At 39.9% G+C, this 24726-nt stretch overlaps 1 protein-coding gene across 1 annotated transcript in view; it reads right to left on the bottom strand.

The window, feature by feature from the left end:
- LOC150090446 (ras-related protein Ral-A-like) overlaps positions 1–24726 on the bottom strand; it is a 66680-nt gene that overhangs the window by 31424 nt on the left and 10530 nt on the right. Inside the window, exons 2-3 of the mRNA XM_090390316.1 lie at positions 21293–21403; positions 158–366 (exon numbers count right to left, since the gene is read on the bottom strand). Of these exons, the coding sequence (XP_090246442.1) occupies positions 158–366; positions 21293–21397 (314 nt within the window). The 5' untranslated portion in view covers positions 21398–21403. The remainder of the gene's footprint in view (positions 1–157; positions 367–21292; positions 21404–24726) is intronic.

The raw sequence follows: 24726 nt of genomic DNA, 5'->3' as shown, positions 1-24726 counted from the left end.
TATATTTTTCAAATTTTGAAGCTGTTTTGATATTGACCTCATTTCAAAACAGAAATATTTAGTAAATGAAAAAAAAATATATTTTGTGAAGTGCACATGCACTTCACAAAATAGGCACACACTAAAAAAAAACAACCATAATAATAATAATTATTACCTAAATTCTCTGGTTTCTGAAAAACTTTCATAATCCGTTATTGAAAATACACAGAGAAAACCCTCCCCAGAACGAAAGTAATTATCTCTTATGGCAGCATAGTCTTCCTGGCCAGCAGTATCCAGGATATCAATTTCGACATTCTCTCCATCTAACATCACTTTTTTCCTATAAGAATCTGCCTTTGTTGGTTCATAACATTCCACAAACTGTAATAAAAAAAATCATGGAAATCAAGTGTTGTGCTATACTTTATTAAAATAATTTTTTATTCATAAAATTTAAATTGTATAATAAAAAAGTTAAGGCATTCAAATTCCATAAAACTAAATGATTTTAACAGGGACTCAGAAATAAGTTTACATTTATAAGCCAGATTACTGCCAGAAACACAATCTCAACTTACTTGAGGAATTACACATGAGGAATTCTGTAGGGAAGTGGAGGCCATAAACTTATCAAACTCTAACAGGGAGCTAAATGATTTTGCAACAACTGAGAGCAAAGTGTAGGAGAAATTGTTGACGTTAAACATAAGAAAGGCACCTGGGGTGGATGGGATCTATCCAGTTATATTAAAGGAGGCAGGAAAGGAAATATGCAAGGGGGCTCCCACAGACTAAAGATGTGCAAATATATCCCCAGTTCACAAAGGGGGATCAAAGGGTGACACGAGTAATTACAGATCTGTTAGTTTAACTTCTGATCCAGGGCAAATAATGGAGTCACTAGTTAAAAAAGCACTGTAGGATCATCTTGACAATACTGCAGTTATAGTTCAGTCAGCATAGGCTTGTGAAGGGGAAGTCTTGTCTGACCAATTTGATTGGATACTATGACGTAGTTACAAAGGAACTGGATGCAAAAAATAATTCTGATATCATATACTTGGATTTCAGGCAAGCTTTTGATACTGTTGCACATGGAAGACTACTGTACAAACTGGAACAGTGTGGCATTAAGGGCAAGTTGCTGCTTTGGATAAAGGGATGTTTGAGTGGGAGACGACAGAGTGGTAATCAATGGACACTGCTCTGCATGGACTAATATTATTAGCAGAGTTCGGTGTTGGGCCCATTGTTGTGTTCAATATTTGTCAATGATATAGATGACGGTATATCAGGCTTAATGTCCAAATATGCAGACAAAATGAAGGTTGGCAGAGTTGTTAATGACAGTATGCTACTGCAACAGGATCTAGGAAAGTTGGGCAGATGGGCTGAGAGGTGGCAACTGAAGTTTAACATTGACAAATAAAAATTACTGCATATGAGTGGTAGTAACTCCAGAGTAAAGTACAAACTGTGCAGTACAGTACAAAACTCAGGGTAGTGGAGAATAAAAAAGATGTGAGGGTAATTGTGCAATCAGATATGAAGTTTTTCTGAGCAGTGCAGATAGGCTGCCAGAGCAGCTCATGGGGTCTTGTCAATGATATATATAGGAATTTTGCAAGCAGGAATAAGTAGGTGATTATTCCTTTGTATAAAGCAATGGTCAGGCCATACCTTGAATACTGCATAGAGGTGTGGAGCCCTCATTTTAAGAAGGATGTAGAGCTGCTGGAACAAGTTCAGAGAAGGGCAACGAGATTGGTGAGGGGGCACACAGGGTTGCTCTTAACAAGAAAGAGCTTAATTCTGCAAATTGCAGGGTGTGGATACTTGGCACCTCAGAGGTGATCTTATTGAGGTGTATAAGGCCTTAAATGGCTTGAGCAAGCTCAATAGTGATGGGATTCTTACTCTTTCTCAGATTATGCATCTGAGTTGGCACAAATTCCCGTATTCGGTATTGGGCCCATTCTCGTTTTGTATATTTATCAATGATATTGATGAAGGTATATCAGTCTTAATGTCCAAATCTGCAGATGATACAAAGGTTGGCAGGGTTGTTAATGATAGTATGCTACTGCAACAAGATCTAGAAAATTTGGGAAGATGGAATGAGAAGTGGCAATTGAATTTTAATACTGACAAATGTAAAGTACTGCATATGGGTAGAATTACCCCAGAGAAATGTACCAACTCTATGGTACTACACTCAGGGTGGTAGATTATGAAAAAGACCTGGGGGGGGGGGGTAATTGTGCAGTCAGATATGAAGTTTTCTGAGCAATATAGACAGGCTGCCTACAGAAATTTTTCTAGTAGGGAGAAGGAGGCGATTATTCCTTTGTATAAGGCAATGGTTAAGTCATGCCTTGAGTACTGCATTCAGGTCTGGAGGCCTCATTTTAAGCAGGATGTAGAGCTGCTAAAATGAGTACAGAGAAGGGCAACAAGATTGGTGAGGGGAAACAAAGGGGTGCTCTTACCAGAAAGGCTTAAATTCTGCAAATTGCAGCATCTGGAGACTAGGCCACTGCAAGGTGATCTGATTCATATGTATAACACCTTGAATGTGTTGAGTAGGCTCAATGATGATGGAATTCTTCCTCTTGCTCAGATCATGAACCTGAATTCAAGTTGAGGAAGGACAATTGTAGAATAGATGTTTGGAAATTTGCCATTAGCCAGCAAGTGATTGATTGCTGAAACAAACTTCTTCTGTCGGCGTGGAAATTGATAGTTTAAATAAATTCAAGAAAGAACTAGACCAACTTTTGGAGTGCATGGATGGGTGAAATGGGAAGTGTTTTTTTTTTTTTTTTTTTTGGCTGACATTATATACTGTATAAACTTGCTTCCCTGGATCATATGCTTCTGCTAATGATAATTCTTCATTTACTTATTTCTATCAAGTATTTGTAAAATTCCTCTTTAAATTAAAAAAAAAAAAAAAAACTCGATTTCCACAAGTCTTGGGAGTTAATGGAAACAGGCAATTATTGTTGGAGACATGCAAATATCTCGTTTTCAAAAAGGAAATCAAATGACAAAGTGGCGAAATGCACACTCGTGTACAAAATGTGTATTTCATGTTTCACTCTATCTGCCTAGAAAAATTGGGCAGATGGTTTGAAAGGTAGCAATTGAGGTTTAATATTAATAAGTGCAAAGTATTACATATGGGCACTAATAATCTCAGGATAAACATACCATTTGAGTGGTACCATATTCAAAGTGGTGAAAAATGAAAGAGACCTAGGGATCATTGTCCATTCTAACACTAGGCACTCTGAGTTCAGTAAACAGTGATTATTCCATTGTATAAAGCAATGGTTAGCCACCTTTGGTACTGCCTAAAAGGTATGGAATTTTAATGATGGATCTCCTCAAATACTTAAGTACAGGTCACTGTTAAAAAAAAATCGTGAATTAGGGCTTAATTTGAAAGTGTCTGCAATTCTGCCCAGACATGATAGGAGGGAGTATATGATGAGAGCCTTTTCGATCAATTTGGCCCTGGAAAGATTGTGGAAAGCTCAAGGTGTAGAATTTTTTCCAGCCTGGTCTGTACTTGTTAACAGGAGTGGCTGCTTCTACAGAGATGGGATACACTTAAATAGAAAGGGTGCAAGAATATTTTCTGATGCTAATCGAGGCAGTGTTAGATGGGTTGAAAAACTACTAGCGTGGGGGGGGGATACAAGGACTAATAGATTAACAGTAGCCACTGGCAGAGATAAAAGCGATTCTTGCACTGCTTCTACTGGAGTGAGCAGCAGCCTGGAAAACAAGACGCAGTATTTCAGAGACTGCTGGGAGTCATTGCTGTACAAGTAAACACACAGGTTGTGTTAGGGTAGCTAAGAATAGGAACAGGTGCATGTATACTTGCATATACACCAAGGCTAGGGGTTTGGTAAATAAATATGATGAATTTGAGGTATTGATCAAAACAAATTCAGATATTTTTGGAATATCAGAGAGGTCGTGTCACACAGATAAAGGAATGCAGAACTGGAATTTAGGAAGTACAATGAGTACAGGAAGGATAGACAGGATAGGAAGGGAGGAGGGGTTATGCTATTAGTTAAGAAACAAAATATCCAAGTAAGTGAAAGCAGTCGACATGGCTGGACAGTGCAGTGTCGAGTCAGTTTGGTGTGAAATAAGCATTGGAAGATCAAAATTGACAGTAGGAGTGTGTTATAGGCCTAATGACTCTGACGAGTATAATAAGAAACTGTACAGGGAAATAGAGTGGGCAAGTAAATCAGCGAGTCTTATAATGGGGGGAGGATTTTAATTTCCAAGATAATAACTGGAATTTGGGGGCTGGTCACTCAAACACTAGCAAGGCTTTTGTGGATTTATTGGATGATTGTTTTCTACATCAACATGTTCGGAAGGTAACTAGAGGGAGTAATACTCTTGATCTGATTATCAGTAGTGCTTCTTCATGCATTAAGAATCTGCAGATAAAGGAACTACTAGGTGGCAGTGATCACAGTGTGCTGAAGTGGGATTTACTCAAAGAGGTAACTACCATCGAGGTAAAGGGAAGGATTTTTGCTTTCGTAAAGGCGACTACGGTGGTCCGAGACAGTATTTAAATTCTATACAGCGGGACCAACTGATGATGTTATGAACAGCAAATTCAAAATGGGAAGCATTCAAAGGATTTAACTTGCAAGCTACTAGGCTTTACTTACCAACTAAGAAATATTGTTCAAGGTTTAGGCCTAAATGGATGTCAGATGAACTAAGGAGACATATGGCTGAGAAGAAAAATGCATGAGATACATATAAATTAATGGGTGACATGGAAGCCTATGATAGATATAAGCTGGTCTGTAATCAAGTCACAAAGATGATTAGGAAGGCAAAGGCAGATTATGAGAAATTCTTGGCAAAGGATGCAAAGAAAAACAGAGTTCTTTATTTATGTAAACTCTAGAAGGAAAGGGATGAATCAGATTGGTCCACTGGATACTGATGGCTCAACTGTTGATGATCCTGCTCAGGTGGCTAATAAACTAAATGGGTATTTTGCATCTACATTAACCGATGAGGAGTTATTCAGGGAGGGGAATTCCAGAGGTGAATTAAAACTCTGGCAGTGAGCTAGATGATTTTGTAATAACTGAGAGGAAAGTGGAGGAGAAATTGTTGAATATAAACATAGAAAAGGCACTCAGGGCAGATGGGATCTATCCAGTTATATTAAAGGAGGCAGCAAAGGAAGTAAGCAAACCCTTAGCCATAATTATGAGAGCTTCCTTGGACTCATGGGAGGTCCCCATGGACTGGAGATGTGCAAATGTAAAACCCCAATTCACAAAGGAGGATCAAAGGGCAACACAAAAAATAAGAATAGGAGTGTGTTATAGGATTAAGGTTAAAGCAAAAATAAGAGTAGAAGTGTGTTATAGGCCTAATGACTTGAATGAGTACAATGAACAATTATATAGAGAAATAGAGTGGGCCAGTAAATCAGAATGTCTTAATAATGGGGGATTTTAACTTCCTAGATATTGACTGGAACTTGTGGGTTGGTCTCACACACTAGTCAGACTTTTGTGGATTTATTGGATGATTGTTTTCTGCAGCAGCATGTTTGAGAGGCAACCAGAGAGAGTAATACTCTTGATCTGGTTATCAGCAGTGATCATTCGTGTATTAAGAATTTGCAGATAAAGGAACTAGGTGGCAGTGATCCCAGTGTACTGATGTGAGATTTACTTAAAGATATAATTACCATCAGGGGTAAAGGAAAGGGTTTTTGCTTCCGTAAAGGTGAGTACAGTGGTCTCAGAAAGTTTTTAAATTCTGTACAGTGGGATAAACTGACGATGTTACCAACAGTAAATTCTAAGTGGGAAGCATTCAAGGAATTAATCGTAGAAGCTACTAAAAGTTTCATACCTATTAAGAAATATTGTTCAAGGTTTAGGCCTAAATGGTTATCAAATGAAATAATGAGACTCGTAACAGAAAAGAAAAATGCATAGGATGCATATAAATTATCAAGCAACTCAGAAGCCTATGGCAGATATAAGCTAGTCTGTAATCAGGTCACAAAGGAGGTTAGGCAGGTGAAAGCAGATTACGAGAAATCCTTGGCAAAAGATGCTAAGAAAAACAGCAAGGATTTCTTTACTTATATAAACTCTAAAAGGAACTGAATGAATCTCATTGGTCCACTTGATATCGATGGATCGACTGTTGATGATCCTGCTCAGATAGCAAACAAACTGAATGAGTATTTTGCATCTACATTCACACATGGGGAGTTATTAAGGTTTGGAAATGGCAGAAGGTTATCAAATTGTAGCAGGATACTTAATGATTTTGTAATAACTGAGAGCAAAGTGGAGGAGAAATTGTTGAAGTTAAACATAAGAAAAGTACCTGGGGTGGATGGGATCTATCCAGTTATATTAAAGGAGGCGGCAAAGCAACTAAGCAAACCCTTAGTCATAATTATGAGAGGTCTTTGGACTCAGGGGAGATCCCCACGGACTGGAGATGTGCAAATGTATCCCCAATTCACAAAGGGGGATTCAAAGGGTGACACGAGTAATTACAGACCAGTTAGTTTAACTTCTCTTCCGGGTAAAATAATGGAGTCACTGGTTAAAGATGCATTGCAGGATCATCTAGACAAGACTGCAGCAATAATTCAGACACAGCATGGGTTTGTTAAGGGAAAGTCTTGTCTGACAAATATGATAGGATATTATGATGTGGTTACAAAGGAACTGGATGCAAAAAAATAATTTTGATATCATCTATTTGGATTTCAGGAAAGCTTTTGACACTGTTGCGCAAGAAAGAGTACAAATTGGAGCAGAATAGTATTAAGGGTAAGTTGCTACAATGGATAAAAGGATGGTTAAGTGGGAGAAGGCAGAGGGTGGAAATCAATGGGTGCTGCTCTTCGTGGACTAATGTTATTAGTGGAATCCCACAGGGTTTGGTCCACTGTTGTTTTGTATATTTATCAATGATATTGATGAAGGTATATCAGGTTTAATGTCGAAGTTTGCAGATGATACAAAGGTTAGCAGGGTTGTTAATGACAGTAATGGCAGTGTGCTACTGCAATAGGATCTAGATAATTCGGGCAGATGGGCTAAGAAGTGGCAACTGAAGTTTAACCTTGACAAATGCAAAGTACTGCATATGGGTAGAAGTAACCCCAGAGAAAAGTACCAACTGTGTGGTACTACACTTAAGGTGGTAGAAAATGAAAGACCTGGGGGTAATTGTGCAGGCAGATATGAAGTTTTCTGAGCAATGCAGACAGGTTGCCAGGGTAGGTCATGGGGTTTTGTCAATGATATATAGGAATTTTGCTAGTAGGGAAAAGGAGGTGATTATCCCTCTGTATAAGGCAATGATCAGGCCACGCCTTGAGTACTGCGTACAGGTCTGGAGGCCTCATTTTAGGAAGGATGTAGATTTACTTGAGCGTGTACAGTTAGTTAGTTGAGTTTTATTGGCGCATCAGCAACTTAGGCTATAATGCGCCAAAACTTTGTCAACAAAATTAGTAAAACATTCAGTGACCTAATGAATTAGGTCACTAAGTCAGAGTATAAAAACAATTGTAAACTGTAAAAGACAAATATCTGTAAACGAGTAACAATAGTAAACCTTAAAATAATAAGATTTTTTTTTTTTTTTTTTAAATACGAGTAAAAAGGTTTACTGTTTTTAGGAAACTAAAAATAGCAGACACATGGTCATTGTCGGATAAAATCTGACTGAGTGTATATGGCTCAGTCAGATGGTTAAAAGCGGTATAACGAGCATTTCTAAAATTGGTACAGTCACATAAAATATGTTTGATGGATAAAATGGTGTCGCACTGCTCGCACATAGGAGGGTCATCAGCCCTCAGCAAAAAGGAGTGTGTTAGATGACAGTGTCCTATGCGGAGCCGAGCAAGAACAACTTCCTCTTTGCGATCCCTGCGTAAGCTGGACCGCCATGGATGGATCATAGGCTTAATTCGACATAGTTTGTTTGTAGTAATCAGTCGATGCCACGAATCTTGCCACTGAGATTGTAGGTTACTACGGATCACTTGCCTGTAGTCTGTATAGGGGACTAACAGGTCAAGATTATCCGTCAGGGCTGCCGATTTGGCTGCAGTGTCAGCCAAATCATTTCCTCTAATCCCGATGTGACTGGGAATCCAGCAGAATCGGATATCGAATCCACTTACAAAGAGGCTGTATATTATCTGCTGGATTCGAGACAGGGTTGGATGATTAGTGTGTGACATCGCTGATAAAGCCTGTAGTGCACTCATTGAGTCGGCATATATAATACTCCGTTGGTAACGGTGTTTTCTTATGTGATCTAGAGCTAACTCTATGGCATGCAGCTCTGCAGTGTAAATGCTGCAGTCAACGGGTATCTGCTCTGATATGGTGTTATTTGGAAAGACAGCAGCAGATCCCACATACGATTCTGACTTCGAGCCGTCTGTGTAAACTGGCAAGAAGTCAGAATGTTCTGCACGGTGTTGTGAATAGAGCTGAAGGTAGACAGAGGCTGGAGTATTAGACTTCGTCGCAAGTTTGAGCGAGAAGTCACATGCTGGTGTTTGTGCATGCCAGGGTGGAAGGGGCTCCTTTGGTGATCGAGCGACCTTGTCTACCGAGATGTTAAGCTCATTGAGTAGCTCTTGAATACGAATGCCGAATGGGCGATTGGCGGTCCGCCGTGTGTTATAAAGATTTTCCCATCGTGGCTCGAAAACGGATGTCCACGTGGGATGGTCCGGCAGGGACTTCAGCTTGAAGGCATATTGTAGAGGCAACTGCATTCGTCGAAGCGACAACGATGGTTCATTTGCTTCGACATACAGACTTTGGACAGGTGATGTTCGGAATGCACCAGTAGCAATTCGAATGGCTTGGTGATGGATGGGGTCAAGCCAACGAACGGCGCTATTTCTGGCAGATGCATACACCTGAGACCCATAATCTAATTTTGAGCGTACAAGTGCACGGTACAGACGTAGTAGAGTGCATCGGTCTGCACCCCAAGAGGTAGAAGAGAGAGAGCGGAGGATGTTAAGCCCTCTCGTACACTTCGTACGTAGCTGACGAATGTGTTGAACAAATGTCAACTTTTTGTCAAAAATGAGTCCCAGGAATTTTGCCTCTGATACGACTGGGATGGTGCTTTGTCCAAGTCGTAATTCAGGCTCAGGGTGGAGGTTACGTTTGCGACAAAAATGGACGCAAACGGTCTTCTCCGGTGAGAACCTGAAACCACTGGCCGTGGCCCAGATGTTAACACGGTCAATAGCTTGTTGCAGTTGTCTCTCAATAACCCTCATATTGCATGATTGAGAGAATATGCTGAAGTCATCGACATAGAGTGCACTGTTTACAGTTGGAGGAAGTTGTTCTGAAATAGAATTTATTTTAATGGCAAAAAGCGTAACACTTAAGACAGATCCTTGTGGTACCCCCTCCTCTTGGCAAAAAGGCCGCGAAAGGGAGGATCCTACACGAACTTGGAAATAACGGCAGGATAAAAAATTTTTAATAAAAATGGGAAGGTGGCCTCTCAGACCGAGATTGTATAGGTCTCTTAAAATACCAAATCTCCAAGTTGTGTCGTACGCTTTTTCCATGTCAAAGAACACCGACACCAAATGTTCTCTTTTTAGGAAAGCATCTCGGATAGATGTTTCCAGTCTAACTAAGTGGTCCAATGTGGACCTATTTCTTCGGAAGCCGCACTGAAAGCGGGAGAGAAGGTCATTCGACTCTAAGTACCATAAGAGCCGAGCATTGACCATTCTCTCCAATATTTTGCACAGACAGCTGGTCAGAGCAATAGGACGATAGTTTTTTGGATATTTAGGATCCTTTCCTGGCTTAGCAAAAGCAAGAATAGTTGCCTTGCGCCAGGTTTCCGGAAAGTGCTCCTCGAGGAAGATTCTGTTGTACAGGAGGAGCAGACGGTCCATGGATTCTGGTGAAAGATGTTTGATCATTTCATAATGGATGTTGTCTGGTCCAACAGCGGTAGCCTTTGTACGGGCGAGTGCTGTTTTCAGCTCATGGATATTAAATGGCCCATTGTATGGGTGGGATCCCTTCGATGTGAATTTAAGGGCCTGTTTTTCAGCATTGCGCTTTAGGACCAGAAACTCTGGGGAGTAAGATGATGTTGTGGAGATTTTAGAAAAAGTTTCCCCAAGAGCATTCGCTATTGCAGTAAAGTCTGCAATAGTACATCCATTATATTCAAGGACCGATGAGGGGTGCGCTGTGTATTTTCCCTTCATTTTCCGGATTTTATCCCAGACTACCTTAGAGTTGGTAGACTGGTTAATAGATGATGTAAAACGGATCCACGATTCCTTTTGACTCTGACGACGGATGTAGCGTGCTTTGGCTCGTGCACGTTTAAAGGCTATAAGGTTGGTCGTGGTAGGATATCGGCGGAATATCCCCCACGCTTTGTTTTGAGCCTTTTTGGCTGCTGTGCATTGTGAATTCCACCAGGGTTTGGGAAATGGTGGAAACCGGGCAGATGTTTTTGGAACAGTATTCGCAGCTGCTTGGACAATATTTTCTGTGATGTACTTAACTGCATCATTGATAGGCTCTTGACTGACTGTACTAAGATTAAAATTTGCCTGATGTTGGAAGGCAGTCCAGTCAGCCTGATCAAACTTCCACCGTGGTAACCTGAAGGGAAGACATGGTCTCCCACTGTGTAACAAGGTTATCACAGGGAAGTGATCACTTCCGTATGGATTCTCCTCCACTTCCCAAGTGAGTGAAGGGAGCAGAGAAGGGGAGCAGATAGAGAGATCAATGGCAGAAAAGGTACGGGTAGGCATGTGGAAAAAGGTGTTTGTTCCAGTATTTAGAAGGGAAAGGTCATTGTCATTGAGCATACGCTCTATGACTCGTCCCCTTCCGTTGATGCTAGCACTACCCCACAGGGTGTTATGTCCATTCATATCCCCGAGAAGTAATAAAGGGGGAGGCAACTGCGTTAGAAGATCATCAAGGTCTGCCTGGGAGATGTCAGTCCCAGGTGGCAAATAAATAGAGCATACAGTTAATAAGAATCCCACTGAAAGGCGAATTGCAACAGCCTCTATGCTGGTTGTAATTAGCAAGGGCTGCACTGGGGTATGGTTACCCACAAGGATAGCCACTCCCCCATGTACAGAGCTGTCCGCAATTCTATCCTTTCGAAAAATTGTGATGTTGTGCATGGTGGGATCATCATTTGCCTTTAGATATGTCTCCTGCAAGCAAAAGCAAACTGGCTCGTGCTTTTGCAGGAGGGCCTTGATGTCATCTATATTTCGCCGGAATCCACGACAATTCCATTGTAGGAATTTAGCCATTATTTTGGCTTGGTGGGTCCATCAGGCGGCTTCCGAGGTACTGAGGGCTTACTTTTGTCAGTCTTGGATTTATCTTTTTTGGGGAAGAAAGGACGCTGTCCCGTGTCCATTTCCTCCTCCGCAAAGAGTTCCAAGACTGACTCTTCGGGTACCTCCTTCTGCTCGACATCCATCTTTTCTTGGGTACTAGGGGGGGACTTCCCCTTTCTTATTCTTTTCTTTCATAACTACCTTTGTAATTTGTGGAGCATTAGGAGGTACCGATATAGGAGTGGCAGCTGATTGGTCCTTCTGTGTAGGTTTTTGCGAATTTAAGAGATACCGCGCGATGGGAGTGAAAGACTCCTTTGGAGGAATGATCATGTCCGTCTGAGTTCCGACGGAACATCTCCCTGCTACCTTCTGGGCGTAGGTAGGTCTGTTGATATTCAGGGGTTTGACCGATTTCCTTGCCTCCTGGTATGATATATTTAGCTCTGCCTTCAGCCGTTGAATTTCTTTTTCTTCTTTCCACCTCTGGCATGCTCGTGAGTAGGCCGGATGTTCGCCCTCACAGTTAATACAGGTGGGTTTTGCGGCTGAACAAGCTGTTGTTTCGTGGTCCTTTGCACCGCATCGAGCGCATGCAAGGACTCCACGGCAGGCCATTTGAGAATGTCCATACTTCTGGCACTTAAAGCACCGTAAAGGGTTTGGAACGTATGGACGCACTGAACAGTTGATGTATCCAGCTTTAATCTCGTCAGGAGGTTTAGGAGTGTTAAAAGTCAGGATTACGCTCCTGGTTTTAACAATTTTTCCATCCCTTCACGCAGTGATTCTCTTGACAGCAATGACTCCCTGTGGTTTTAATTCGGAGCAGATTTCCTCCTCGGTCACGTCGAGAAGGTCCCACTCCGAAATGACACCTCTCGATGAATTGAGTGTTCTGTGTGGTGTCACTGTTACAGGGATTCCTCCGATTGATGTTACTCGGAGTAGATGTTCGGATTGCCTGTCATTTTTTGTTTCAATTAAGAGGTCTCCAGAACGGAGCCTCTTAACTGATTTGGGAGAACCTACTAACCCATCTAACCCTTTTTGAATAAAAAAGGGCGACATTTTCCCAATCGGTTTTTCACTGGTGGAATGAATAATTAGGAATCTTGGGACAGGCCCTGATGATGATGTTTCAGTTCGCTGCCTCTTTGTTGCAATAATATCTGCCTCTCCGTCTATATTTTCAGATAGGGACCGGGTTGGGGCCCCTGAAGAAGTAAGTTTCTCAGGATTCATGAAGGTTATTTAGTTGTTCAGTGCCCGGGCTCCCCACCCACCACGGAGCCCAAAGGGACGCCCACTACCCAGCATGCAATAAATGCGCTCGGGAGTGGGACGCCAGGGCTACCCAGACACTATACCCACACCGCCGCCAGCCTGAATCCTGTCCCTCGGACCATGAGGGTAGGGGCGTGGCATTGACACGGTTGACCCTCGCAGGCAAACCTACTAGCCGATTGATCCTAGCCGGGCCTTCCAGGACCACCCGTCTTGTCGAAGCAGGGGCCAAAGTGGTGTATTGAAGCTGGGCCCCTCAACCACCAGGATCCCCCTTTCCGAATTTCCACGGGTCGCAGCGCACGGCAAACACGTCGGATTCCATTGATGTAAGCCCGGAACCTAGGCTGTGGGCGTTGGATCCCAGTGATGCTAGTCTGGAAGTCCAGCAGCGTCACTGGGAGGTCCCCTCAACACGTACAGGTGCCCACGTCGAGGGGAGCGTGTACAGAGAAGGGCAACAAGATTGGAGAGGGGAGTGAAGGGATCCTCTTACCAAGAGAGGCTTAAGTTCTGCAAATTGCAGTGGCTGGAGACTAGACACCTGCGCGGTGATCTGATTGAGGTATATAAGGCCTTGAATGGGTTGAGCACGCTGAATTCTGATGGGATCCTTTCACTTGTTCAGATTACGAACCTAAGGGGGCATAAATTCAAATTAAGAAAAGACAGATGTAGAATAGATGTGCAGAAATTTGCCTTTAGCCAGCGGGTGGTTAATTGCTGGAACAAATTTCCATCTGTCGTTGTAGAAGTTGATAGGTTTAATAAATTTAAGGATGAACTGGACAGGCATTTGGAGGGAATGGTGTGATTTTTTTTTTTTTTTTTTTTTTGGCTGATGCTGTATAAGCTCATACACATGCTTTCTTGCATCACATGCCACTACTACTACTACAAGTAATTATAGACCAGTTATTTAACTTCTGTTCCAGGAAAATTAATGGAGGCACTGGATAAAGAAGTCCGGCAGGATCATCTAGACAAGACTTCAGTTTGGACTCAGCATGGTTTTGTTAAGGGAAAGTCTTGCATGACCAATTTGATTGGATACTATGATGTGGTCACAATGGAACTGGATGCAGGGAATAACTCTGATATCATATATCTTGATCTTAGAAAGGTTTTTGATACCGTTGCACATGGAAGACTGCTGAACAAATTGTGGTAATCAATGGACATTGCTCATCGTGGACTAATGTTATTAGTGGAGTCCCTCGGGGTTCAGTTCTGGGTCCATTGTTTTCTGTATTTATAAATGATATATCAAGTTTAATATCCAAGTCTGCAGATGATATGAAGGTTGGCAGGTTTGTTAAGGACACTAATTACAGTATGCTGCTGCTGCAACAGGATCTAGAAAAGTTGAGCAGATCGGCTGAGAGGTGTCAAATGAAGTTTAACATTGACAAATGTAAAGTACTACATATGGGAAGCAGTAACCCCAGAGTAACGTATCAACTCTGGTACTAAACTGACAGTGGTAGAGAACAAAAAGGACCTGGGGGTAATTGTGCAGGCAGATATGACGTTTTCTGAGTAGTGCAGACAGTCTGAAAGAGTAGCTCATGGTATCTTGTCAATGATATACAGGAATTTTTCCAAGAGGGATAAGGAGGTGATTATCCCCTTGTATAAGGCAATAGTCAGGAGGCTTCATTTCATGAAGGATGTAGAGCTGTTTGAATGAGTACAGAGAAGGGCAACAAGATTAGTGAATGGAACAAAGGGTTGCTCTTACGAAGAAATGCTTAAGTTTTGCAAATCACAGTGTCTGGAGACTAGGCATCTGCGAGGTGATCTGATTGAGGTGTATAAAGCCTTGAATGGTTTGAGCATGCTCAATGCTGATGGGATCCTTCCTCTTGCTCAGAATAATCACCTAAGAGGGCATAAATTCAAATTGAGGAAAGACAGATGTAGGATGGATGTGCGGAATTTTGCCTTTAGCCAGCAGGTAGTTGGTTGGTGGAACAGACTTACATCCTTTGTTGTGGATAGCCTAAATAAATTTAAGGCTGAGCTGGACAGGTATTTGGAATGAACAGAGTAGTGAAATGGGAGTTTTTTTTTTTTTTTGGGCTGATGCTGCATAAGCTTGCTTTCTTGTATCATATGCCTCTATTAATGCTAAAAAGGTGCAGAGCAGAGCAACCAGATTAGTCAGAGACAAGATAAGTTTTGGTTTTGCAAATTTCATCATCAGGAAATAGTATTAGTAATGGCCATATGGTGCACGGAACCCTAAGGCTTATGGTGCACAAGCCAAAAAAAAAAAAAAAAAAAAGTAAAAAAATGATAAAAAAATTAAATACAATAGACTTTCAGAATAATGGTACCTTTGGGGATTCAAGGTGCTATTATTTTGATTTTCCCATTATCCAGAAAGTTGTAGATTTATTTCTCATTATTTCTGCATTAATATATTTAATGCAGAAATAATGAGGCTAAATAAGAAATAGATTAAGAATGCAATTTTATTAAACTGCACAAAAAAAACAAACATGTTGACAATCCAATGTTATAGTTTGCCATTAATACACTCCTACTTACTCCCCATTATATTTTCTTTAGTCTGTACAAGTTGCACAGTGATTTTGTCACCATCCTCCCCACACCAAGTGGAAAAAGCCTGGGTTTGAATCCTGTTGATGATGCGAGTAACTTTTATGGGCTTTTTTTTCACTCCGTGGCTGAGTTAGTTGGGCTCAGGTGTAGATGGCAAGGGAGAAAAACCTTGCCAAGGTTCCCTCCCCCCAAAAAACCGGGTTTTTAGTCCAGCAAAACAGGCAAATCGACCAGAGAACACATGCAATTTACAGACAATAGGTATACGAATTAACTTTCCAAGTGACCCTAATGTAATAGTTTGGATTTTAAAGTTTGTCACTAAGCTTTAATGTTGTTCTTTTCTTCTCTGTATGAGGTTTATTAACTTTAGGAACCATAAGTGAGGGATTAATTTAAAATAAATGTAAAAGCGGTATAATCTGTGATATCAGTACAGAATTCACTTTTAAAATGGCGAATGTAATAATCACATGACTTGCCATTTTCTTTTTTCGCCACTGCAAGACATCTGCGCTGTATGTAAAAATCCGATCCCAACCTGTTGTTAGCCCGAATGTTCCATTCTTTGGGGTGCCATTATTTCGACAGTCTACTGTAAAATAAATAATTAATAAAATAATAAAAGAAAAGGAAATAGACAACCTATGCATTTCCCTCCTCTCATAGATAACTATCCAGCTGACCTTTGAATTACTCCAAACTGTCAGCCAGCCTCAACCACCCATGTAGGTAACTTATTCTTAATTTATAACTCGCTGGCTAAAATAAAAAAACTTTCTGCAATCCAGTCTAAACTTCTCCTCCCGAAACTGATCACCTGCAAGGAGATCAGATTCAAGGGTCTCAGTTTGCATGGACTGAGTAAGCTAAATGCTAATGGCATCCTTCCTTTGCTCAAAAGAGACACACAAGGGGCATACATTTAAATCGAGGAAGTACAGTTGCAGAACAGATATGTAGAAATGACCTCCACCAGCAGGAAGTTCATTGTTGGAACAAACTTCCATCAGATTTTATGGAAGTGGGTAGTATGAACAAATTTAAGAAGGTAGACAAACTTTTAGGAGTTGGACAGGTAATGCAGAAGTGTTGGTTTTTTTTTTTTTTTTTTTTTTAAGCTGATGTTGTATCAGCTTGCTGTCTTGCATCATTTGCCACTACTAATGATAAGTATCTAATGATGAGTGATCGTACGTTATAACGTACGATCACTCATCGGTGAATTCAGGATATTAGAGCTGGAAAAGGAATTAGAAAATGTGAATTGGAATATCATCGGTTTGGCTGAAACAAGAAGAAGAAATGAATCATTTATAAGTTTATCAAGTGGAAATCTGCTGTACACCAATGGAAACAGTGAAAGGAGTGAAGGTGGAGTTGGGTTTCTGGTCCATAAAGATTTTAAAAACAACATTTTGGAATTCAAAAGTACATCACCAAGGGTGTCAAGACGACTACTACTCAAGATTTCTAAGAGGTACAAGCTAAAGATTATAATGATTTATGCACCAACATCGAGCCATGATGATGAAGAGGTTGAAGAAATGTACACCGAAATTGAGTCTTCTAGATGAGCAGAAAACCCACTACACTATTATAATGGGGGACTTCAATGCCAAGTTTGGAAAAAGGCAAAACAGCGCAGAAAGAGGAACTATAGGAAATTTTGGAATTGGTGAAAGAAATAAAAGAGGTGAAAGACTTGAGGAATTGCAGAATCTCAAGGACTGTCAGTAATGAACACTTTTTTCAAGAAAAGGGTGAACAGAAAGTGGACATGGAAGAGTCCAAATGGATTAACAACTAATGAAATCGACTTCATCCTCACAACAGAAGATATATTGTGAATGATGTTACAGTGCTGAATAAGGTAAATGTTGGAAGTGATCACAGAATGGTAAGATGTACACTTGATATAGATGTAGGAAAGGAAAGGAAAAAACTGACTCGAGTAAATAATACAAAGGTCTTGGAGATAACAGAGGAGGAGAAAAAGCAGTATGTACTGGAACTTAAAAACGAGTTTGGGCTTCTGCAAACTGCTGAGGACCAAGATATCGACAAGGAATATTACAACTTTCTGAAAGTGATAAACCCCAAGAAACCTATACGGAAACAGAAATCCAAAGAAGAAAAATTAGTCAAGAAACACTTGTCATGATGAACCGAAGACGACAAATGAAGAGCGAGAAAAACACTGACAGGGAGAAAATTGAGTATACTGAGTTATGCAAAGCCATTAGAAAGAGACTCAGAGAGGACATAAGAAGATTTAACACAAGAAAAGTAGAACAAGCATTAAGGGAAAACAAAGGAATTAAATCAGCAGCCATGAGCAGTAATACAGAAAGACAAATGATACTGAAACTGAAGAATAGCGATGGTGTACTTATAAACAGCAGAGAAGGCATAATTCAAATAGCAGAAGACTACTATAGAGAATTATACAAGGAGCGAGGGAATGATACCAGCAGTGGGGAAGATGGATTGCAAAGTAGCAACACATATGACATACCCGATATTCTTCCTGATGAGGTAGAACATGCATTGAAGAAAATGAAGAATCGGAAAGCCCCGGGGGAAGATGAAGTTACTGTAGAGTTGTTAAAATTGGGAGGAAGAGACATAACACAAAAACTGGCAAGGCTCTTCACAAAGTGCATTAGAAAAGGTGTGACGCCTAAGCAGTGGAATAATGCAATCAGTTTTGCTGCATAAGAAAGGAGATAAATCAGAAATTGGAAATTATAGACCAATTAGCTTGTTATCCAACATCTACAAGTTGTTCACAAGGGTCATTACTAACAGATTAGAAAGAATACTTGATGAGAATCAACCGAAAGAGCAAGCTGGCTTTAGGACAGGATTCTCAACTATGGATCACCTTCACATAATATCACAGCTAATGGAGAAAGCAAATGAATATAAAACACCATTATGCCTGGCATTTGTGGATTATGAAAAGGCATTTGACTCCATACAGCATAAGGCAATGTTTCGGGCACTGGAAAGACAAGGCATAGATACCCCACATATTATGATTTTGAAGAAAATATATGAGAGTGCTACCTCCTTTATTAGACTAGACAAAGACAGTAGGAAATTTAAAATTGAGAAAGGAGTTCGACAAGGAGACACAATATCTCCAAAGCTGTTTACTGCTGCCCTTGAGGAAGCTTTCAGAAGATTAGACTGGTCGCAGAAGGGAGTCAATGTGAACGGAGAGTACCTAAACCATTTACGATTTGCAGATGACATTGTGATTATAAGCCACGATCCCAAAGAATTAGAGGAAAATCTTAATCAGTTATGCACAGTTAGTAAAGATTTTGGACTAAAGATGAATATGGCTAAAACAAAAGTATTGATGAACAAGTATGCCACGGAAATAATGATTGAAGGAGCAGTAACTGAAAAGGTGGCGTCATATACTTATCTGGGACAAGTTATTAGCTGTAATAATGATAAATGGCTGGAAGTCAAGAGAAGAATAAATTTTGGATGGATAGCATTCAGGAAATATAGTCACATACTGAAGAGCAATATCCCAGTTTAGAAGAGCAATATCCCAGCTTAGTTTTCAGCATTAGGTGAATAGGATACATTAAATTATTGCCAAAAATAAAAAATTTAAAAATAATAAAACATTTTTAAAGAAAAAAATAAAAATAAAATCGTGCTGCTCTCGCCCGAGGCGACTAACTCGACTGAAGTGTGGAAAAAACAAAAACGCATAAAAGTTTCTCGATTCATTGAGCAGATTCAAACCTACGGCTTTTCGAAGGACAAATGATTATTACCACTATGCTCCACAATCACAACGAAGGACAATGATTCCCTTGATGGAAGCATTGTTTTTTAGCCTGAGGACAAATAGTTTAAGTGCTTGGTGTTGAAGTGGTTCAATTCTTTTAAAATTATTTAATCTACCACGTGATATAATAGTAAGTGTTCTACAAGACATCACAGAAGTAATTCTCCTTTTCTTAACTAATTGATATATAACGTAGAACATATTGAGCCATTGCAGCTCTGATATATATTAATTAAAGAAAAAAAGAAGTGATATAATAGTGTAGTGTCCATCAATTCATTAACATAATATTAGTATTAGTAATGGCCGCATGGTGCAAGAAAGCCTGTGGCCTATGCTGCACCAGCCAAAAAAAAAAGATGGAAGACCATGGGAGGCATTGAATGGAATGTGCAAAATCATCAATACATGAGTTAGAAGAAAAGTAGAATACTTGCAGGTCAGCTTTATCTTTGACTGAAGTGGCAATACAATCATCTGGTTTTGACAAAGGTAGGAACAGAGGATGGCAAACATTGCAGCCAATAGCTTTTCCAAGAAACCAGAATGCTTGACTACCACTTGGACAAGAAGCAAGTTTTCTACTCTTAGCCTGTTCAAATTCTAGTTTGGACTGATTAATAACTGCTTTACAATTGTTGAAGTTTTCTGTAGGCAGAAAATGAACCTGGAGATTTGGATACAAGCCAATTGTGATATGCAACATTCTTATCTTGAACAGACTTAGCATATTTATTGGAAAACCAAGGATTGGATAAATGACATTTACATAAAAGGACAGGAAATCTTTGTTACTTCATACAGCATATCCTCCCTACATTTTCTTACTACTGAATACATCATGAATTGTTAAACTAAAAGAACAAACTTGTGTGAAAAGAGCTAAACCTCCAAGATGGACAGTAAATGGATCCTGACTGGTTGCAGCACTAGTTTGGCCTGGTTTGACAGACATTGAGAGAATTAAAACAGCAGAAAGTTTAAAAAAGTAATTCAATTACTAAATTCAATCAAAAAAGGAATTTTAAAAAAGCCATATTAAAATGAAGATTTAAAACAGTATTCCAACTAAGAGAAAGAAGATCAGAAATCTTGCAGATCACTATTTTGCATTGTTGTAATGCCAAACAATGCAAGGCTGAGAATGGCCAAAAGAGAAAGGCTCCATGGTAGAAGAGACCATCTCCAAGTTATGATTTGAGGTTCCTAGACAAGCATCAATCTTGACTATGTACTTTGAAGCTTTGTGAGAAAAAGATCAATTATGTTGGGTGCATGGTTAGGATTGTCTGGTATTCTCGTAGGGTAAATGAACAATCTGTGTGAGATCATTAGTAATTGCAAAAGCCTCAGCATCTCAATCAGCTGGGTCCATGTAACTAGAAAACTGAAGCCAGCTACAGTTGTAAACATTGAAACTGCCAAGGAAAATTATCTCACTGTTAGGAAAGTTAGACTGGAGAAAGTCAAGTTTCAAATGAAGTCAGAATTCAGGAGTGTTTGTTTGAGTTGGGAGAACAATTGCAGCAACAAATTAATTTGAGAATAGGGTAGAGAGATTACAGAAAAAAAAAAGAGGATGAAAAAAAAAGACCCCAGGGCTTTTTTTCATCCTCCACCTCCCTGAGTGTAGTACCACACAGTTGGTACGTTTCTCTTGGGTTAATGCTACACATATGGAGTACTTTGCATTTGTCAATGTCAAACTTCAGTTGCCACTTCTCAGCCCATCTGCCGAACTTTTCTAGATCCTGTTGCAGTAGCATACTGTCTTTACTGTCATTAACAACCCTGCCAACCTTTGTATCATCTGCAAACTTGGACATTAAGCCTGATATACCTTCATCGATAAATACACAAAACAACAATGGGCCCAGCACCGAACCCAGGGGAACTCATTTTTTTTTTTTTTTTTTCCATTTCATTTTCTCCGCTAATAACATTAGTCCACGAAGATCAGTGTCCATTTATTACCACTCTGCCATCTCCCACTCAACCATCCCTTTATCCATTGCAGTAACTTGCCCTTAATGCCATACCACTCCAATTTGTACAGCGGTCTTCTGATGTACAAATGGCAAATGAAAGAAAGCTTATAAAGCATCAGAAAAAAAAAAAAACTTCCCACATCACTTGTCCATCTCCTCCATTGTAAAAAGCTATTTAAACAAAGCAAATTTATCAAACTACTAAAATTCTAGACATACCTCATCATACATAAATTGTAATGTTAGTGCTGATTTTCCAACACCACCACTGCCTACCATGATGACCTTGTGCAATGCTAGTTGAGAAGTTTTTGGTTTGGACATTTTAAACTGGAAAATAAAGATTTCTTTCAAAACTGTATCTGAAATCAGAATATATAATTAGTGGATCATTATTAATATAAAAAAACAAGAAAAAAAAATCTTTAATTATACTTAGTGTCCTATATATACAAAATTATTTCAACAGGATTAACATGTAGCCCAGTTTGCAGTAATTGAACAGTTGCAATTTCATTAAGAAATTGTTATCTCTTGGGAGAGGGTGCCCAATTTGCTTTTGAAGGCATTCATTTTTTTTTCTTTGTTTGCACATCTAACAGAAGCACACAAAGAATATGTTCAAATGGCATGAGTACAGTTTGTTTGGCTTCAGTTCATCCAGAGTTGTATTAGCCTTATTCTTAAGTGAACCCCAGTAGATAGAAATGTATAGGTTAGAGATTTTGTAAGGTCAGAAACCCTGCAAAATAAGGCAGTCAAAGAATTCCATCAACCGATGTCATGTGCAAGCAATATACACTGTGCTGCCACTCATTATTAATATAAAAAAAAAAAAACACAAGAAAAAAAAATATTTAATTATACTTAGTGTCATATATACTAAATTATTTCTACACTCTGGTAACATAACAGAACTAAAATATCTTGGAGTAGTCTGATTCAAAATTAACTTTTTACCCCCATTTGATCTACTTGGCGAAGAAAGTGAGATATTATGCAGGTATGATTGCCAGGATCAGTCGAGCAGGCTGGAGACTCAAAAGAAGGACCCTGGCAATCATATACCGTGCAATGTTTCTACCTGTTATCACCTATGGAGCTGGTGCGTGGTTCACCCGCTCGGCCCTAGTTAGAAATCCGAATAAATTAAAATCAATACAAAGGACAATACTACTCACTATTACCAGAGCATGTTGCACAGTAAGCCCACCTGCGCTACTGTTGCTGGCCGGAGTTCTCCCACTTTACCTGGAAGTAGCCAAAAACGACTTATATTATAGATTTAAAAAGGGCATACCCACAGAATTTCTGGGGATAGCCCTTGATACAACCAACACCTTCAATGATGAGGGGAAAAAAAAAAAAAAAAAAAAAAAAAAAATAGCCCTTGATACAACCAACACCTTCAATGGTGAGGAAAAAAAAAAAAAAAAAAAAAAGAATAGCCACAAAGCTCCATGAGCTATGGCAAACAAAGTGGGAGCAGGAAACCAGAGGTCTGGTTACCAAACGTTTTCTACCATGGATGGCAATTGTTAGCCGAAAGCCACCTAAGTGGCATGCCCCTGGACTTTTTGCAACATTTATATTCACAGGTCACTGCTCCCTAAAGACAAAACTAACTTCCTTAGGCCTAACTGATGACCTAAACTGCACCTGTGGCAACAGTGAAGACTGGACACACATTCTATATAATGTATAATATATTACATCCCCAGAACAGAGCTAATAGCACGGATTAGCCCCCTTCCCAGGGGAGAAGAACATCTGTTCATCATAGAACAGTCAAATTATAAAGCCTTTACATCTTTCACACAGAAAGTATTCGAAATGTGCAGAACTATCCAAAGAATGGCAATTCAGCCCCCCAGCAATTAATCAATAATTAAAATTACCCAAGTTTCCCACCACACCCAGATGACTTAAAAACTGTCAAGATAGCAGTATTCTGCACCCTGACATGACAAACCTCCCCAGGACTATCCTGCCATGTGTAGGAACCTGGGGCCCCATGCCAAATAAGTAACCACATAGGGGAGGGAGATGTATAGGCAGCCAGAGAAGAAGATTAGCTTAAAAATATCAGTAAGCTGGTAGCAAAGGGATGCAATGTAGAATGAATAAATGAGAATGAAAGATTGAATGAATGGGCTGGGCACTGAGTGAACTAGGAATTATAGTAAAAGGGAATAAATGGCAGTTTTGGTGAAAGAAAGAGCGACGTAGCATGAGGGAAAGAGAGAGTGAATGGGAATGAGTGGAAGAGCAAATGTAATTGGCCAAAAGAATACAACATTCCTTTATATATAAAAACAAACATTTACTAACAACACAAACACTATCACTGCATTCTCCCCTGGCCTGCAAAAAACTTGCAGCTAGGCCTGCACCACAACTGAAGAATAACAGTAAGTTGAGATGCCCAGAGAGTGCAGTGCAGAAAGCAAGAGTTGAATAAATGAAATGAAAGCCAGAAGGATGAATGAAAGTGTAAGTGTGTGAGAAAAAGAACACAAACCATTAATGCTATAGTTAAGTACACACTAACCTAGTTTTAATTAGTATTTAAATTTACATTACACATCATTGCATCCCCCCCCCGATGTGTGAGAAAAAAGATGAATGAAACACACACACAACTTGAAAAAAAAAAAAAAAAAAAAAAATATATATATATATATATATATATATAAAATATAATCAAAAAGTATAAAAAAAAAGTATAAAAAAAAGTATAAAAATAGAATGCAAGTAGAGTGAGAATGCAGATTATGAATGAAATAAATGTGCGTCTCTCTCCTACCCCTTCACCTGGTGGGTTCCCCACTGTCAACTAACAATATCCCACCCCCGGAGCAGGATGGGCAGCTTGACTTTCCTACTGGATTTGACACTACTTGGACATGACACTGATGAAGACATTCTGTGGCTTTGCTGCCAACATGCCATTGGTGATCTGAACTGGGTACTCTAACCCAGTTCTCTTTAAAACTCCATCCTGGGCAGAGGAGGTGAAAACAGCTCTCTGTCTCCTCTCCTTCCTGCCTACCCCTATACTTCACCTGGTGGGGCACATCTCCACTGACCTCTTTGGGGATGACTACTCTATCGTCCCTATTCTTCTGTCTGTTTTCCCCCCAGTCTTCAGTCTCCCCCCTTCTCTCACTAAACCGACCAAGTACATCCCTTAACAATGCCGCCAAATTCTAACCAACATCTAAATTCTACCATTTTCTTGTAAATCTCTTTTGGCCAAATTCTAGTGTACACCCTCTTTTTTTTTAGGCCTTGCCACTGAAATCCTTGGAAATTAGGTGGTGGAGTCTACCAGGGTACTTAAATAATCTACTGGGTGCCTGAACTGCCTCCCCGTGGCAAAGTGTGGGCAACAGTGGGTTCCAATGGCTAAATGGTCAGAGAAACAACAGAACATAATGCTACACAACAGACCACTCCCAACACACTTTAAATCTCTAGCCTCCACAGAGTTCTGTGTCACTCACAAAGAATACAATGCGGAGATGGGGGGAAACCCCTGGTGCCATCAGACAACTAACACACTTGTGCTGCCACTTGTTGCAAGTCAAATGACCACAGTTGTGGATATAAATTCAGTAGAACAACCTTTCTAGTATCAGTTAAGCGTACAA

Source organism: Mastigoproctus giganteus, chromosome 2 (genome assembly GCF_048544385.1).
Source record: "Mastigoproctus giganteus isolate SK-2022 chromosome 2, ASM4854438v1, whole genome shotgun sequence".
Taxonomy (NCBI): Eukaryota; Metazoa; Arthropoda; class Arachnida; order Uropygi; family Thelyphonidae; genus Mastigoproctus; species Mastigoproctus giganteus.
This window is presented reverse-complemented; position numbering and strand designations above follow the sequence as displayed.